This window comes from Pituophis catenifer, unplaced genomic scaffold (genome assembly GCF_029215685.1).
Source record: "Pituophis catenifer annectens isolate HBS135680 unplaced genomic scaffold, rPitCat1.0.hap2 SCAF_7, whole genome shotgun sequence".
NCBI lineage: Eukaryota > Metazoa > Chordata > Lepidosauria > Squamata > Colubridae > Pituophis > Pituophis catenifer.
The window spans coordinates 64,066,566-64,083,386 of NW_027256887.1; the positions used below are offsets into that span (position 1 = coordinate 64,066,566).

Below are 16,821 nucleotides of genomic sequence, written 5' to 3' on the forward strand. Positions count from 1 at the left end.
TGAATGGTGGAGAAATTAAGCAAGGGCTACTACTACATATGGAAGGCAACCTCTTCTGACCCATCCAAAAATGCCAGATGGCTGCACAATGCAAGTCTTGTCTGGAGCAGCAAAGAAGACCAAAATGCAAGACATGCCCCGCCCCCCCCCCTCTGCCCTCCCGCCCCCTCCCCCTCCCACGGTACTTAATTCACAATGCAAAAAAAAAAGGGTGAATGGGAGCTCTGCATGAGGGAATGGGGGAAAAAAACCCTATCTCCTCTTTAGAACTAACCACTGAGAGAGCGGGATTTATTATTGGATTTATTATTTACAGCGCGGGAGTCGGGAGTTCATTCATTGGGTGACCTTGGGCATATTCCTTCGGCTGTCTTGGGAATCTGCCTTGCGGATGAATGCTGAGAGTAGCGCGGAAGGAAGGAAGGAAGGAAGGAAGGAAGGAAGGAAGGAAGGAAGGAAGGAAGGAAGGAAGGAAGGAAGGAAGGAAGAAGAGAGGGAGGGAGGGAGGGAGGGAGGGAGGGAGGGAGGGAGGGAGGAAGGAAGGAAGGAAAGGAAAGGAAGGAAGGAAGAAGAGAGGGAGGGAGGGAGGGAAGAAGGAAGGAAGGAAGGAAGGAAGGAAGGAAGGAAGGAAGGAAGGAAGGAAGGAAGGAAGGAAGGAAGGAAGGAAGGAAGGAAGAACTTCACGATCTCTTTGCACGGATCTTCCGGGCTCGGGTGAGAGATGGGAGGGATCTTACAACTGCCCCCTGGTTTTTTTAAAAAAATAGCGCTGGTTTTGGCATTGGACATTGGACAGGTTTTTTTCTGCTGTACTGCTTCCCCCCCCCCACCTCACCTCACCTCACCCACACACCCCGTTTCTCCCTGCCCTAAATGGCCCTTTCCCCCTCCCAGACAAAACAAGTCTTTTTTCTTGATCGGGTCTTTGGTCCCTTTGCAAAGTGGCGCGCCTGGCCGAGCGACCCGCAGGACTGTCCTCGGTGCGCGCCTCGTCGCGCTTCTCCTGCTGCTGCTGCTGCTGTGGTGCTGCTGGCAGTGGTGGTGGCTGGCACGGGTCCAGCCTTATCCCGGTGTGCCATCCCCGCCCAGCACTGCAGCTCTGGTCATATGAGCAAAACCGAGGAGAAGGGCACTTTCCCCCCTCCCCCCTCCGTCTGAAGTCTTCCCTTGCACTTTCTCTCCCACTCTTTCCCCCAAACAGTTGCGAGGATGGCGATGGCTGACTTGTTCGCCGACGAGGAGATCAAGAAGATGTTGAGAGCCTTTGCGGGTGAGCTTTTTCCAACGGGGCGGGAGGGAGGGAGGGAGGGATGGGAGCGGGAAGGTCCGGGTTGCTGAAAAGTGGAGCTCAAGCACCGAAAGAGGGCATCGGAGGCGCGGGGCGAAGGGAGAGAGGGATGGGTGCCCAGCCTAAGCAGGCACAGCCGGGAAGAGTCCGGGGACGAGACTCTGCGCCAACTTCCTTGATGAGTGGAAAGGAAAGCTTGTCCAAAGGGGAGACGCTGGGAGGCTGCTGCTGTGCTGCGCTAGCGGAGACCGAGGAAGAGACTCCAAAGGAAGTTTCTGGCTTTACCCTTCAGCCAGGGACACGCTCGATCTTTTGCACTGCAGCTTCCGCAAAACCGGACTCTACGCCCCCTCCCCTCGCATAGAAAAGTTGCCCTGCCACAAACCTGGAGAATGCAAGGTGGCCAGGTTTTAAGCAATATTCTCCTCTGTTTTCCTATCTTTCCAAGAGTTTCAGTTTCTTGTCATAGAGTTGGTTTGTTTTTTTTATTATTTGCTTTCCAGGAGACAGCTTTTCTTTTTAAAGGAGGGGGGAGGAAACCAATTACTTTCAATTAAGTCGATTAACGGAGTTGGAAGGGACCTAGGTCATCTAGTCCAACCCCCCCAACCCCCTAAAAAACCAGGAAACCCTACACCATTTCTGACAAATGGCAGTCCCATCTCTTCTTGAAAGCTTACAAGGGCAGAAGGAAGATATGAATGGTCAAATTTCCTTGCAACTTCCCATAATTATTTGATGTTGGCACCCAGTGGTTAGTTTTTGTTCCTAGATGGGGATTATGGGCACAATAGATGCTCCATGAGCTCAAGGGGCAGAAAGGTCAGGTTAAAACACAACCAGGCCCAGGGTCAGTTTATTCTACTTTTTGGGGGGGAGGGAGGGAGGAATCCACAGAGGTCTGATGCAAGAAAGAAGAATGGCAAGCTCCCACACATTGCCAGCTGCATCAGAAAGATTATTTCTCCAGGTGTTGCTTAGCATACAAACCAGATCTGCTGAATTTCCTTCTATCAAAGATGCAAGAGATCTCGTCTCCTTGCCTTCTTCGATATCCGGCCACACTAATCTCTCAATTTCTCACTTTAATGAACGTGCCTTGGATGGATATGTTCCTTTGATATTATACGTTTTACTATACCTTGGTAATACAATTATTCTTCCTTGGTTTGCTTCTGTCATATGAACTTTTTAAGTCACACAATTCTCTGGGAAATTCCATATAACTTCAGTATGCCCAGACTGCAGATGGCTGCTGTATCCCTGTCATTGGGCTGAACATAGAACTGTTTGGTTTAGCATTATGAAGTCTGGTGCCCTCCAAATATATTAGACTGCATGGTCAACATTGTCTGTTTGGCATAGCCTTCTTTTCCTCCAAAATCTGGATTAGTTTACCCTAGAAGACAAATCTGGATTAGAAGTTTCATTCAAGCAAGGCACTGCTATTTTACCCAAGTGTTTTCAGGGCTCTTCACTTCCATGGGATTTTATTTTTCTCTGTATTGTAGTTATATCCCACCTTTATTTCTTTTTACAGATCAGGGTGTATACATAATGTTCCTTTTTCCTGTTTTCCCCACAACAACAATCCTGTGAGGTAGGTTGGGTTGAGGGAGTGACTGATCCAAAGCCATCCACAAGGCTAGAATTTAAGAGTCTTACAGATTTGATCCGGCACCTTAAAGCACTGTCCCAAACCAGCTCTCTGGAATTGTCACTCTCTCAAACCGTCTGATATCATATGGTTGAGACAGGAATGAGAAGACTTCAAACTTACAAAATCCACTTCATTTTTTTGTCAAAAAAACCCCCCAACAACAATGATGTATGAATCAATCCCAAATAAAAGCATAGCAGCTTCACATCTAGACGGATGCTTGCAGTTTAAAAATTCCTTAATCCATGAATTTATTTTCAGCAACACGGCTGAATTCACAGTTTAGTTATGGGATGGTTTTTCTTCATCCGCTAAATTGGGAAAAGGAGCCTGTTTCATTTCGAGAGGCAGAAATCTGATCATTCCACCAGAAAAAAAGAGAGATGGGCTTCTGTTGTCCAGTCATGGGCTAATATATGCTTCTCTGTGTATATTTGCTTCATGCAAGTAATAGGCTAAATTGGGTCCTTCCCCTTTTTAGTTAAACACTGCATTTTTATTTTTATTTTGCTGTGACCTTGGGTAAATGCCCTGAATGAAACAGTAGCAATCACGCAAGGAAAGTGTGCCATAGAACAGATTCCTCCAGGAGTGGACTGATTTCCAACTCACATCTTCCTCCTCTTTCTGTTCATTGATTTCCTCTAAATTTACATGCAGTGCCAGAAAAAGAAATCTGTCCAAATGAAAGACATTGCCAATCAGAGCACTTCTTAAAGTCACTATATCAGATTTCCCCATTGCCTCTCCTGGATGTAGAAACCAAGGTGACAATTATTTCAGTATTTAAACTGAACCATTTAAACTCTTGAGGATTATCATCAACATTATTAATGTTCTTACTGTTGTTGTTGTGTGAGGTATGTGTGTGTAAGAGAGAGAGACAGAGAGAAGCTCATGTCATGGCTGTGATATAGTACAAAGCCTGTTTTATAGCAGTCTCCTAAATAATATCTCACCTCCTCCATGCACACTGTGAGATAATTTATACAAAATATACACTGGAGAAAACCTTAAACAAATAGCTATTTGTCAAGCCCCTTTAATTCTAGCCTTCCACCCTGTTTAGGATGTAGACAGCAATTTTAAAATATGGAAATTAAGGAAACTGTTTTCTGCACTCTTGATTGACAATGGGAAATTCTCCCAGGATTCCCCCTCCCCTACAGAATGATGGTTAAAATATCTGTTGCCTTGTCTTCTCTTCTCTTAGGATTCATCATATGCTGATCTAACAGGATATTCTTACTTTCTCATTTTCTTGAAACTACTACTTCTTTTCTTGTAGAACTCTGCCAATGCCCTGGACATCCAGTGGACTTCAGAAAAATCCCTCTCTTGTTCTCTGGACTATAACCAGGCCACTGAACTGCTAGATCCTGTATCCGTCCCATTCCCCCCCCCCAAAAAAAAACCCCTTATATTCTAGGATTGGTGTTTAAAGTACTTCTTTCTTTACAACCTGAAGTGTCTTGAATCTTTTGGGTGAAACAGTGTGAATATCATGCAATTGTGAATATATTAATCTCCTGTGTTACATCTAGTTTAGTCCTCATTTGCAAATGTTCACACATAACTCTATTAGGCAGCTGGGACATATCTGTAGAGTGCAAGGGGAGGAGAGAGAGAGACAGCGAGATGAGAGACAGAGAAAGAGGAAGAGAAGTGATTATCTTTCAGCATCTTAAGCTGGTTTCCTGATCAGGTCCTAAAATGTAGCTGAAGGCAAATAAGGCCACCTGGATGACTTTGGGTTAGTCAGCCTCTTTTGGCACAGCCCAACTCTCACGATTGTTGCAGTGGGGAAAATAGGAGACTAAAGCATTAGTTATGAGACCTTGGGTTTTATAAAATAAAGGTGGAATATAAATCTATTAAAATTTATAACAACATTACTACTGGGAAAGCACTTGTGGTACTTAAGAAGTAAACAAAAAATAAAACAAAAAGGTAAAATGTTGGCTGTAAATACCATGGAGCAGGGATCTTTGCTGCGAATGGTATGGTACAATTACCATGTTGGTGCAGTGGTTAGAATGTAGTATTGCAGGCTAATTTTGCTAAGTTCGATTCTCACCAACTCAAGGTTGAGTCAACCTTCCATCCTTCTAGGGTCGGTAAAATGAGGACCCAGATTGTTGGGGGCAATAAGCTGACTCTGTAAACCACTTAGAGAGGGCTGTAATCTGGGTCCTCATTTTACCGACCTCGGAAGGATGGAAGGCTGAGTCAACCTTGAGCCAGTGAGATTCGAACTGCCAAATTGCAGGCAGCCAGCAGTCGTAGCCTGCAGTACTGCATTCTAACCACTGTGCCAATACGGCTCTTTGAATCACATCCAAAGACTACTCCCTGATATTCATAGGTTCATTTTCCCAATTGCAGTTTCAATTGGCATGAGGATGTAACTGCAAGCTAATGGTCCCTTTTGTTCACATAATGCTGGCCACATCTAATTTATAGGGTAATCAATTTGCAGTCATCCCTTGGCAGTCCCAATTAAAAGCAGTTTTATTTCATATAAAGTGACAAGGTCCTGCCATAATAAAATAGGTACAATCCATGCCTGTGTTCAAAGCAATTAGATAAGAAGTCTTGCTTCTGGAGTTGTCACAAGTGTGTATCTATCTACGAACATCTATATGGGCATCTATCTAGCCCATGATGCTTTCCAAGTGAATATTCAAGCATTTTGCGCTATGTAAAGTACTAGGAACTCCTAAAAATAAAACAAGGAAGAAAAGCAAGGAACAAAGTGAATTTGTACAAGGCTAGAAAGCAGGAGATGGTGAGTTCAAGTCCCACCTTAGCCATGAAAGCCAACTGGGTGACTTTGGGCCAATCACTCTCTCTCAACCACCCTACATCAAAGGGTTGTTGTTATGAGGAAACAGGAAGAGGAAGGTGTGTTGGACGTGTTCGCTGCCTTGAGATATTTGTAAAAATAATAAAAATAGGATGCAAATGAACAATAGACTAAATTAATTAATTAATTAATGTGTCAGATTACACATAGCAGCATCAATTTTGCTAGTTACAGTGGCCTAATTTTTGCATTCTTCCTGCAAACAAATGACCTTGACTTGGTGATGTCTCACACTATTGAGCTAAAGTACTATCCATCCATCCGTTCATCCATCCACCCATGAATCATAAACTTTGTTGCTTCCATTGCCAATCCCTATCCTGTCTCCACTGCATCTGTTTCAGATCACTGCCAAATGCTATTTGGTTATTTATGAGCATGGCAATTATTAAAGGCAAGGTTAACAGTTATTTGCTCTATTTTGCCTGCTTCCTGTTTCAGCCAGTGGGAAAAGTTACAGCAATCAGGGCACACTAAGAGGAATGGGATTAGTTTGCCTTCAAGACTTTGCGTAGGCTTGTCCAGCCTAGCTTTTCTGCCACTTTTGCACAAGTTGGGCACCTTCCAGGGAAGAGAGAGAGGGAGGGAGGGAGGGAGGGAGGGAGGGAGGGAGGAAGGAAGGAAGGAAGGAAGGAAGGAAGGAAGGAAGGAAGGAAGGAAGGAAGGAAGGAAGGAGGAAGGAGAAACAGTCCTCGAAAGTAGGGAGATAGGGCAAAAGCAGAGAGAGAATGCTGGATAGTGACTACAGGGAAGAGGGTTAGTCTGCACTTTCCAGTACTCCCCAAATATACTTATCATCACTTCTTGCAGTTGGATAGGGCTTTCTAGATTTATGTTCTGCTGTAATATCCTTACAATACCAACAAAGTCATATCAGCCATCACTTCCTTCTCTTTTCTCTTGAATACATGTTGCACCATAGGGTTGCTATTGCTCAGCAGTGCAAGCAATAGATCAGAGATGCGAGAAATGGGGCTGCCACAAAGAAGAGGGAGTCAAGCTATTCTCCAAAGCACCTGAGGGCAGGACAAGAAGCAATGGGTGGAAACTAATCAAGGAGAGAAGCGACCTAGAACTAAGGAGAAATTTCCTGACAGTTAGAACAATTAATCAGTGGAACAACTTGCCTCCAGTAGTTGCAAATGCTCCAACACTGGAAGTTTTAAAGAAGATGTTGGATAACCATTTGTCTAAAGTGGTGCAGGGTTTCCTGCCTAAGCAGGGGGTTGGACTAGAAGACCTCCAAGGTCCCTTCCAACTCTTCTATTCTATTCTATTCTATTCTATTCTATTCTATTCTATTCTATTCTATTCTATTCTATTCTATTCTATTCCTATTCCTATTCCTATTCCTATTCCTATTCCTAATTCTAATTCTAATTCTAATTCTAATTCTAATTCTAATTCTAATTCTATTTCTATTCTAAATTTCTTGTTCGCTGTATATGATCTATATGATCCCTGTACAGGTATACCATATCTTCACAAAGTTCTGTTCTCAGTTAACACATTATTTACATAAATCTTATTTATATAAATGTCTCTATTATTTACATAAATCTCATCAGCCAGACAGTGTTTCTCTTCTGATTCTCCTAAGAAGTGCATGCCTGGATCCCATTTTCAAACACTATAGTCACAGAATGGGACAACTCGCTGTTGTCAACTCTCCACAGCTAACTCTCCGCAGCCAACTCACCATGGCCAACTCACCATGGCTAACTCACCATGGCCAACTTGCCACGGGACAATTACCTTAATATATAAAAAATGGTGGAATAGAATCATTAAAGAAAGGACACCAAGGGAGAGATTAAATGAAATGTGAATGACAAAAATTAAAATAATAATGTTTTAATTATTTTAAATAATTAATTTGAATTGTTGAATTGCCCTGTGACAAGTTGGGGGTGGTGAGTGGTCCTGCAGTGAGTTTGCCATGGTGAATTGATTGTGACCTGGCGGTCGTGGCAATAGTGATGTCCAGGTTTCTGCAGGTATCTCCTAGCCTGCAGACTTGGGATAATTTGAGTAATGCAGTGAAGTGGAGGAAGACAAGTGACACAGAAGTTTGGTTAAACTGCCCATTACTACCATCTGTCATGTGGAAATAATATGTTTTAAAACAGTATTTAGTGTACTGTATTTTTATTTACTACTGTTTACATTGTTTGACAGCTGCTTTCGGAAGATTGATGTCCTCAAAAGAAGGAGATCAATCTATAATCAATAACAAAGAAAACCAAACAGCTCAAGGGCAAAGTGAAGGCAAAGGGTGTAGCACATAATGTTTGGCTACGCGCATATAGATTGGCTTTCTGCAATCTGTATGGGAAGCTGCAGTCCCAACATATCTGGAAGAAACTAGAATAAGTAAGGCTGACAGTACCTACTAGAATAAGCAGGTACTAACAGCTGGTCAGTTTTGGTTACAATGTTATTTATATTTGGTGGATGAACTATCTCCACTGAGAAGTATTCTATTTACATTTATTTGCTCAAGCTAGGATGGCACTCATTGGCATAGTTAAATCACCTAACTTTGCTTCCCTCCCAAAATGAACAACCATGTATCTATTAATTGCTCCTACACTGTGACAATGAATGGACCATGTCTTCTACAAAAGGAAAAAAAATTGCTCATGCAAACTGAATTCTGTTCATCCTCCTGCAGCTACCAATTCTTTTGACTACAAGAAATTCTTTGAGATGTTGGGATTGAAAAATAAAAGCCTCCAAGAACTGAAAATGTTTTTTAGCGTTCTGGATACAGATAAAAATGGCTATCTTGAAACCGGTGAAATAAAGTAAGCAAAGATTCCTTTCATAACATATACCAATTGACACGTGCTATATGCTAGTAATATGGAATACAGATTGATATTTTTGACACTGTTTGGCTACTAGCAGAAAAACGCAGGCCTAGTTGATAATCTCCCACAATTCTAGCCATACTGAAAGTATAGCTATCTATACTAATAAATCAGATGTAATATTCTCATTAAAGAAATAAAATCAGAACGGAATCTGAATTTAAAATTCTGAACTGAATGAAAATGTTATTCCTAATGCAAACTCTAACTGATGTACAATGAATTCTGCTGTTGGTCACGATTTTCTATTTCTTAGACTAATTAACTAAATTAAACATGTTTGCATATTGGCTTTTAACTTATTTTTTTTACCTGTTATGAACCACCAAGAGTTACTTACATGAGATGGGCAGACATAAAATTGAATAAATCAAAATAATAATTTTCCCTCCAGCCCATCAAACAGGTAAAATATATTATTTATTTGTGTTGACTTTTCAGACATTTCTCATGATATTCAACTAAAATCTGTTCTCCTGAAACTTAACTCCATTAAATCTATTCTGGTTTTAAGTCCATTAAGAGTCCATCTACTCTTTTCTGTGGAAAAATTCTGTAGGGCAGCTTCAAGCCAACTCAGCTTGAATTACAGATACTGAGAATGGCTTGAAATAACCACTATAGCATCTGAAAATTGTGCTTTTTCTAGTTGCATTCTCTTCCTTGTTAAGTACCTAACATGTGACAATGCCCTTTCCCAGACAAATTTAAGGTCATTCATTCATTCATTCAAGTTTTTTTCCCCTCTAGTCCAGGGGTGAAATCCGATCAGTTCGGACCGGTTCGGGTGAACCACTAGGAATTATTGGCATTGGTTCACCGAATCGGTAGTAATCACCCCTCATCACCCCACCCATGCCCGGCCAGTTGCCGCTCACCTCTTCCGGCCACTCGATATTCCGCAGAATTCAACGTTAAATGCAGCAGAGAGAACGCTAACTTTTCTCCCTCCATTTAGAATGGAGCTGCTACAGCCTGTCCCTTTAGTCCCCAGGAGGGAGGGGGATGGGGGAGCAGCTGGAATGGAGCCGTTTTCATGAAAGGCAGGAAGATGGGGAAGGGGATTTTCCTGCCTGTCATCCATTCCTCAAACTCAGCACAGACTGAGGGAAGGATGGTAGGCAGGAATATTCCCCTCCCCATTTTCCTGCCATTCGCAATAAGGAGTGGCTGGGAGGGGTGGGGCTGGTGAGGAGCCCCTCGATGTGAGTGATGTCGAGTTGGCCATGCCCACCCAGTCACATGACCTCCCCCCAACAAGCCACGCCCACAGAACCAGTAGGGGAAATTTTTTAATTTCACCACTGCTCTAGTCTTGTACTAGAACACAAACATAAACGAAAGAGAAAGCACATAAATCTAGACAAGTCAGAGAGGAAGATGCTAAGGGTGAATTAAGAAGTAAGTGGATGGCTTAAACATGAGAATACAGTAGTTCAGGAATATTCTTCAGTTTGTGGATGCAGCAGAAGTATACTTTCTCATCAAACTGCTTTGCATTCTGCTGTAATCCATTCCACTAAAGAACCGAAGTTGCTTTTCTAAAAGACAACTGGACTTCCTTGGGGTTTTTTTTTCCCCTGGAAGATGTTTTGCTTCTCATCCAAGAAGCTTTTTCAGTTCATGAAGAACTGAATGGATGAGAAGTGATCTCCATTGACATTCCACTTTAATATCGATTTTTCATGAAGATGACCTTCAGGATGATTTAGAATTTTGAGGTGGTCCAAAACGAAGGAGGGTGATCTTTATTGGGTGCTGACTTCTGCAAGCACAAAGCATTTGTCCTGTGAAGTTCAGTTGCTACCATTAATTCCAGGGTGATTGATCATTAAAGTCCTCTGTACTTTAGGTCTCATATACTGAAGAACCTGTCTCATTCCTTATATGACTTCCCTCCTCAGTAAGCTAAGATATACAGAAATAATTTTTCTTGGAAACTAGACTATACAAATAAGATCTCTTTTAAAAAATCAATTTCCTTTTATGACTAAGCCTACATTTAGAGCAGACTACCTATACCTGTCTACTAGATACATTACACTGAACCCTTTCATTGTCCATTTAAAATCCTTTTCATTCTGCCAAGATTTAATTTCCACTACACATTTTAGTTCCTTTTTAATTTGCGTGGATTTTTCTTTTTAAAAATACATTTTGTTTCTTTCTGTTGTTCAGTCATTCAGATGTTACTGACTCTTAAGATCCAGATGAGATTAACTTTTATATTTTTTCAGTTTTCTCCCCAAAACTATTTTTTACCATTTTTTGAAAGAAAATAAAATTCTATATGTATATAACAAATATAAATGTTTATAAAACTATTATCTCTGGAATCAGTTCTTCTTTTCCTTTCCATTCACAGGGTGATGTTGCAGATTTTTTCCCCCAATAGCAGGCATCTCACTGATAAAGAAACCCAGGAATTCATGGGTGCTGGAGATAAAGATGAGGATGGCAAAATAGGTATTGATGGTAAGTGTGCTGTCCTGGACCAATCAACTTTCAAACCAAAAATTCAGAATTAAATAACCTGAACTAATAATCATTATGCATTCAAAGACAGTGATAAAATCATAAGGCTAGAAGGGGCTGTTCAGGCCATCAAGTCTTACCCCTTGCTCAGTCCAGAAATCCAAATTATAGTATTCCCCAAATACTACAATTTAGATTTCAGAGTATTTGAACAGACGCAGTGAAAGTTTGACCCCTTTCCCATGAAATGGTTCTACTATCAAGTTGCTTCTGCGTCAGTAGATATGTACTGGTTCAGTTTATCAATTACTTTAGTCAACAAAGTGTTGCTCTAATCTCATTTTCTCAAGGCTAAATATTAGGCCTGCAAAGGGACAGGACAGCTTGGTTTGTGATGAACCACTTTGTACCAGAGACAATGCAATTCCCTCTGAGATAACACAATTTCTTTCAAAAGAGACACTTCATGTCAGCTCACAAATCTTCCTGACCTGATGCTCTCCGGAAATGTTAGGATTACAACTCCCAAAATTCCTAATCAGCAACGGCAGCCACAGATGATTGAGAATGATAATACCTAGAAATATAGGAACATAAGAAGCTGCTTTGTAAATTTCATCCTTGGTCCAACTAACCTAGTACAGTCAACACAAACTCAGACCTGGTGTTGCTAGATGGATTGATGTTTTCCCAATCCTATCTGGACAGTGTAGAAATTGAATATGAGACAACCTTCTACACAGGAGATGTGTGATCTATCCCTTACCCCAGTGGTGGGTTCCTACCGGTTTGCTCTGGATCTTGCGAACAAGTAGTAGCGGCAGCGGGAGGTTCTGCCCATCCACCCGGACGTCATCATGGACACTCTGCGCATGCACAGAAGTGCCATGTGCAAGCAAAGCAAACGCATGCACACGCGCTCCCCCATTGCAAACCGATAGCAAAGGTAAGTGGAACCCACCCCTGTCTTACCCCTTGATTGCTGTAAGACAGGGATAGCCACGAAGCTGGTTGTGTCTGTCATAGCTATCTCTTCTGTATATTAACCATTTATTACCTTCTCATTTTTATCGTTCCTCCAGAATTTATTATCCTGGTGAATCAATCATAAAGGTTTGGAATCATCTGAATCCTTATCTATCATTTACCACCTGATTCCACTTGTTTGTATGGGCCTCTTTTGTGCTCCACCTGTTCATCTATCTTGTTCTATACTTCAACTGTCCGCTGCAGTCCTGTAACACTGTAATTGTGCTGGAAATGCTCTTAAAATAATAAAGGTCATGTCAATCTGGACTCTGTTCTCACTGCTTCTCTTATGTTATTTTGGCATGAAGGGGAAGGGACACTATGAGAGGATTGGGAAGACATTATTTCAATACAGGTATATTGCAAGTGTGCCTAATTTAATCTCATCGTATCTTGTTATTGCTTTCTGGCAAGACTGATTTCTTCTTCCAGAAACGTTCCTGCACATGCACGCATACACGTGTTCGTAGGAACTTTACAAATCTACAGTGATAGCAGTTAGAAAACTTCATTTGACAGCCAATTCCTTTAAGTGAAATTGTCACAATACTTTACAATATTTCTTACCTGCCTTGGATTTTGCTTATTTATAAAAATGATAGGTGACTATTTCCCTAGTCATATACTCAGGAAATTATGCATGTCTGGAAGATACCTTATGCACAGCCTTTACAACTATTTCAACCAAAAGCAGTCAGACAATCAGTTCTAGAATGGACAATAGCAGCAGTGCCAGTAAGTAGCTTGTATGGGAAACAAAACGATTCATCCTAATTTTTTAAGTGTTTTTAAGTGTTTTGTTTATCGTTTTTAATTAATGGGGCCAAATTTATATATACTTTTAATTGTATTTTAATATTTGTACTTGATGTTTTTACTTGGCTGTTCACCGCCCTGAGTCCTCAGGGAGAAGGGCGGTATACAAATTCAAAATAAAATAAAATAAAATAAATACCATTTCCCAAAAATTCAGATGAATAGAAAAGAAATAGCTTTACTGAGATTTTTGTGCAGCTAATACCATTCCTGCCTTAGGGGAAAAATGCTGCAGAGTTTATCCTCCCAAAGCAACAGAATTTTATTCTAGATTTTATCCATTGCAAGAGAAGTTTTCATGTGAAACCAAACATTTTTCTTCCTCCTGAATCTTTGCTATTCTCTGCAGGAAATTTCTGACACTGTGAACTATCATCAGGAACTGAGAAGTACATGTTATTTTCTCTAGATATTTCTGCTCACAGTTGCTTGTGTCCTGGTCACCTCCTGAATGGACTACTCTGTAATGTCTATAGAGATTCTCAGTCATCCAGGACATGGTTGTCCCAAAGGTGTTTTTTCAAGAGGCAACTGGACTTCCTGGTTTTTCTTTGAAAACGTTTAGCTTCTCATCCAGGAAGTTTCTTCAGCTCTTCAGCTGAAAAATCTTTTTGGGTGAGAAGTGAAATGTCTTTAAAGAAAAACCAGTAAGTCCAGTTGCCTCTCGAAAAAACACTTTTGGGACTACTGTAATGCACTCTATATGGGGCTGCCCTTGAAAAATATTTTGAAGTATTTTGAAGCTTCAAAATGTGGTACAAAATGTGACAGTGCAGTCACGAATGCCCCCCCAAAAGGCACGTTATGAGACCTGCTATGGTTGTTAGTTTGCTTCCAGGATGATACTGATTCTGACCTTTAAGCACTACATGATGGGACCAGAGTATCTGAGGGATTGACTCTTCCCTATCACATTTACCTGTTCCATTAGCCAGGTAGAAAAGGCAAGTTATGGGTCCTGTCTGCTAAGGAGTTTTATCTGATGGGATTCAGGAAGTGAGACTTTTCTGCCTTCTCTGCTGTAGCACTTACCCTGACCTGAGATTGGGCTCATGCCTACTGATCTTCTAGAAGGCCCTTGGTTTTATCATCAGGACCAGTGATGCCTTGAGAACAGGAAGCTGGCAAGATGACTTTGTATATGAGTTTTTAAAACTCTCCTGTATGCACGTTTTATTGTTTTGATGTATTTTTATTGTTTTGTTTTTTACTGTATGCTGCCCAGAGTCATAGTCATGAGGTTGGTGGCTACATAAATCTAATTAATAAAAAAAGCAAGCAAGCAAGAAATTTCTTTCAAACCCTCACTCAGAAGTGGGTGAATACATATGAAAGTTGTATTTACCCAGATAATATAAAAGGCAATCCATTTTTTTAACTCTTGCCAAGGAAGAGGACATGAATGTAGCAACTTTGGACCTTGTCAAAACAGCTTCTTTCGTTAGGGTGGATTGTACTCCTTGTACAATGAAGTCCTGCTTCCTAGGTAGTGCAGCCTGTTTGCAGTCCTTCTATACAACTTCAGTCCTTCCCTTCTACCTTTGCTCCAGGCAGCTTGCATATATCTTGATTAAAAAAGAATGGAGCTGAGGTTGTGTTACAGCATGGTTGCCCAACCTTTTGGCTTGCCTGGGCTGCATTGAGTGAAGAGGAATTGTCTTGGGTCACATATCAAATATATAATATAGTTAATGTATATAATTAACACATTTCCTTTATTTTTTATATTTTTTATTATCGTGTGGGCCCACATTATTAGCTCTGCAGGGCCCTGATGCAGCCCATGGATTGCAAGTTGGATACACCTATGTTAGAGTATGGAATAAAGCAAAGTTTAAATGTAGCAAATTATGGATACTATGGATACCATCAAAACTGTATGCACCTCATCTGTACATTTTAGCACATTATTAGACCTAGGGCATTCAACTCAATGAAAACAGGAGTCTGCAACTACTTGGTTCCTTCTACTTAAATTATAGCAGAGCTTCACAGCTGTGATTGTGATTTTCTCACAGCCTTTTCTAATTGGGTTTTTCAAGAGGTTGCTGGGAATACCAAGAGACTTTGATTTTTTTAAAAAAATAAACGTTGTTTTTCACTTTGCACAAGCTTTGCATGCCACACAATGCTGGCAAGCTCTTGCAATGGTGGGAATTTTACATGCCATGATTCAGCTGCCAATCTGTCACTTTTCTATTGCTGTAAACATTATTAAACGTGGATTGTCCAGGTTAGAAATTAATTGTGTTGTGACATTTTCATATTCCAATAGAAGAGAATATATGAGCTCAGGGTTGAACTGGGGAAACCTTGGTGCTCTCTGAGCTTGGTTGTTTGCTTGCAGACATTTTATTAGCCAATTAGATAACATCTGATGATCAGTACCACTGCTTATGTTACTTAGTAGAAATAGAAATAGAATAACACAAGGGACCTTGGAGGTCTTCTAGTCCAACTCACTGCTTAAGCAGGAAACCTTACACCACTTCAGACAAATGGTTATCCAATCTCTTCTTAAAAACTTCCAGCGTTGGAGCATTTATAACTTCTGGAGGCAATTTCTGATTAATTGGTCTAACTGTCAGGAAATTTCTCCTTAGTTCTAAATTGCTTCTCTCCTTGTTTAGTTTCCATCCATTGCTTCTTGTCCTGCCCTCAGGTGCTTTGGAGAATAGTTTGACTCCCTCTTCTTTGTGGCAGCCCCTGAGATATTGGAACACTGCTATCATGTCATCCCTGGTCCTTCTTTTCATCAGACTAGACATATCCAGTTCCAGTTACCATAGGGTAATGAAACATCTGCAAGCAAATAACTAAGCTCAGAGAGCACCAATGATTCCAGACTTTTCGTATTTTCTGCAATTTGTATGCAGAGGTTCCCTGAGAGTTGAACATTATTTCACAGTTTCCTTTATGGCAAAAAAAAAAATTGAGAAAAGCTGTTTTAAGGGGCTGTATGCAAAACTAAGGAGCTATCAGATTGCTGGACAACTAGATAGACATGGTGCAGGTTTCTGCAGAGATCTGAATAGGGAAAGCTTATGTGGGGAAAAATTTGAAGTGATTTATCTTGATCTTGATGTTTTTTACACCTCAAAAATTGGCATTTTAACAGGGGTACGTAGATTTTTTTCACTGTAACTCTTTTCTACAAGAGTTCTAGACATTCAGGAAATTATTGCTGTTTTTCTATCACAAGATACTGGGGAAAAAATCAAGCTACAACCTTGTAATAGTTTAGGTAACTGGGAAAGTGGCCATTGAGAAGAGCTGGTCGCTGCAAATTTTGCAGAACAAATTAAGATGAATGGAGTGGATAGGAATAAAGGAATCTCTCTTGCTGTCTGCATACCCATCTATCAGTTTGGGGAGGGGGGGAGAAAAAAATTAAATTAAGAAAGAAATTTCATGTTTTTTTTCCAAATTAAATAACATCGTATTTACATATAAATACATTCATCCAAAAATGGAAGATGTAAATATTAACATTAATGTCACCTACCACCACAATGTTCTTTCTCTATGCTTTCTGCTGTCTCACTTTTGAGAAATACTGCACATATTAGCATGTATTTTCTGAATACTATAGTTCACTTTCCATTAATTTTCAGCAATTAGTGGGATTTTATTTTTCATTTCAGTTCTCTTCTATGTAATTCTGGGACAGAATGGGAAAGTATTAGGAAATAGTTTCTGGACTCCATGGCACAAATAAACATAGTACTAGGGCCATAATATATCCTCCAGTTTAAAATAATGGCTATGGATAAAGGGTTACCATGAATCAATAGGGGACAAAAGACATATAGAA

General features: G+C 40.6%; 1 protein-coding gene across 1 annotated transcript; it reads left to right on the plus strand.

Annotated features, from left to right (window-relative positions):
- Nucleotides 1–1,144: 1,144 nt before the first annotated feature.
- Nucleotides 1,145–12,432, plus strand: PVALB (parvalbumin). Its single transcript, XM_070947431.1, has 4 exons — nt 1,145–1,270; nt 8,489–8,621; nt 11,053–11,162; nt 12,245–12,432. The coding sequence occupies exons 1-4, from the start codon at nt 1,210–1,212 to the stop codon at nt 12,271–12,273; spliced, it is 333 nt and encodes a 110-aa protein (XP_070803532.1). The 5' UTR covers nt 1,145–1,209; the 3' UTR covers nt 12,274–12,432.
- Nucleotides 12,433–16,821: the final 4,389 nt, after the last annotated feature.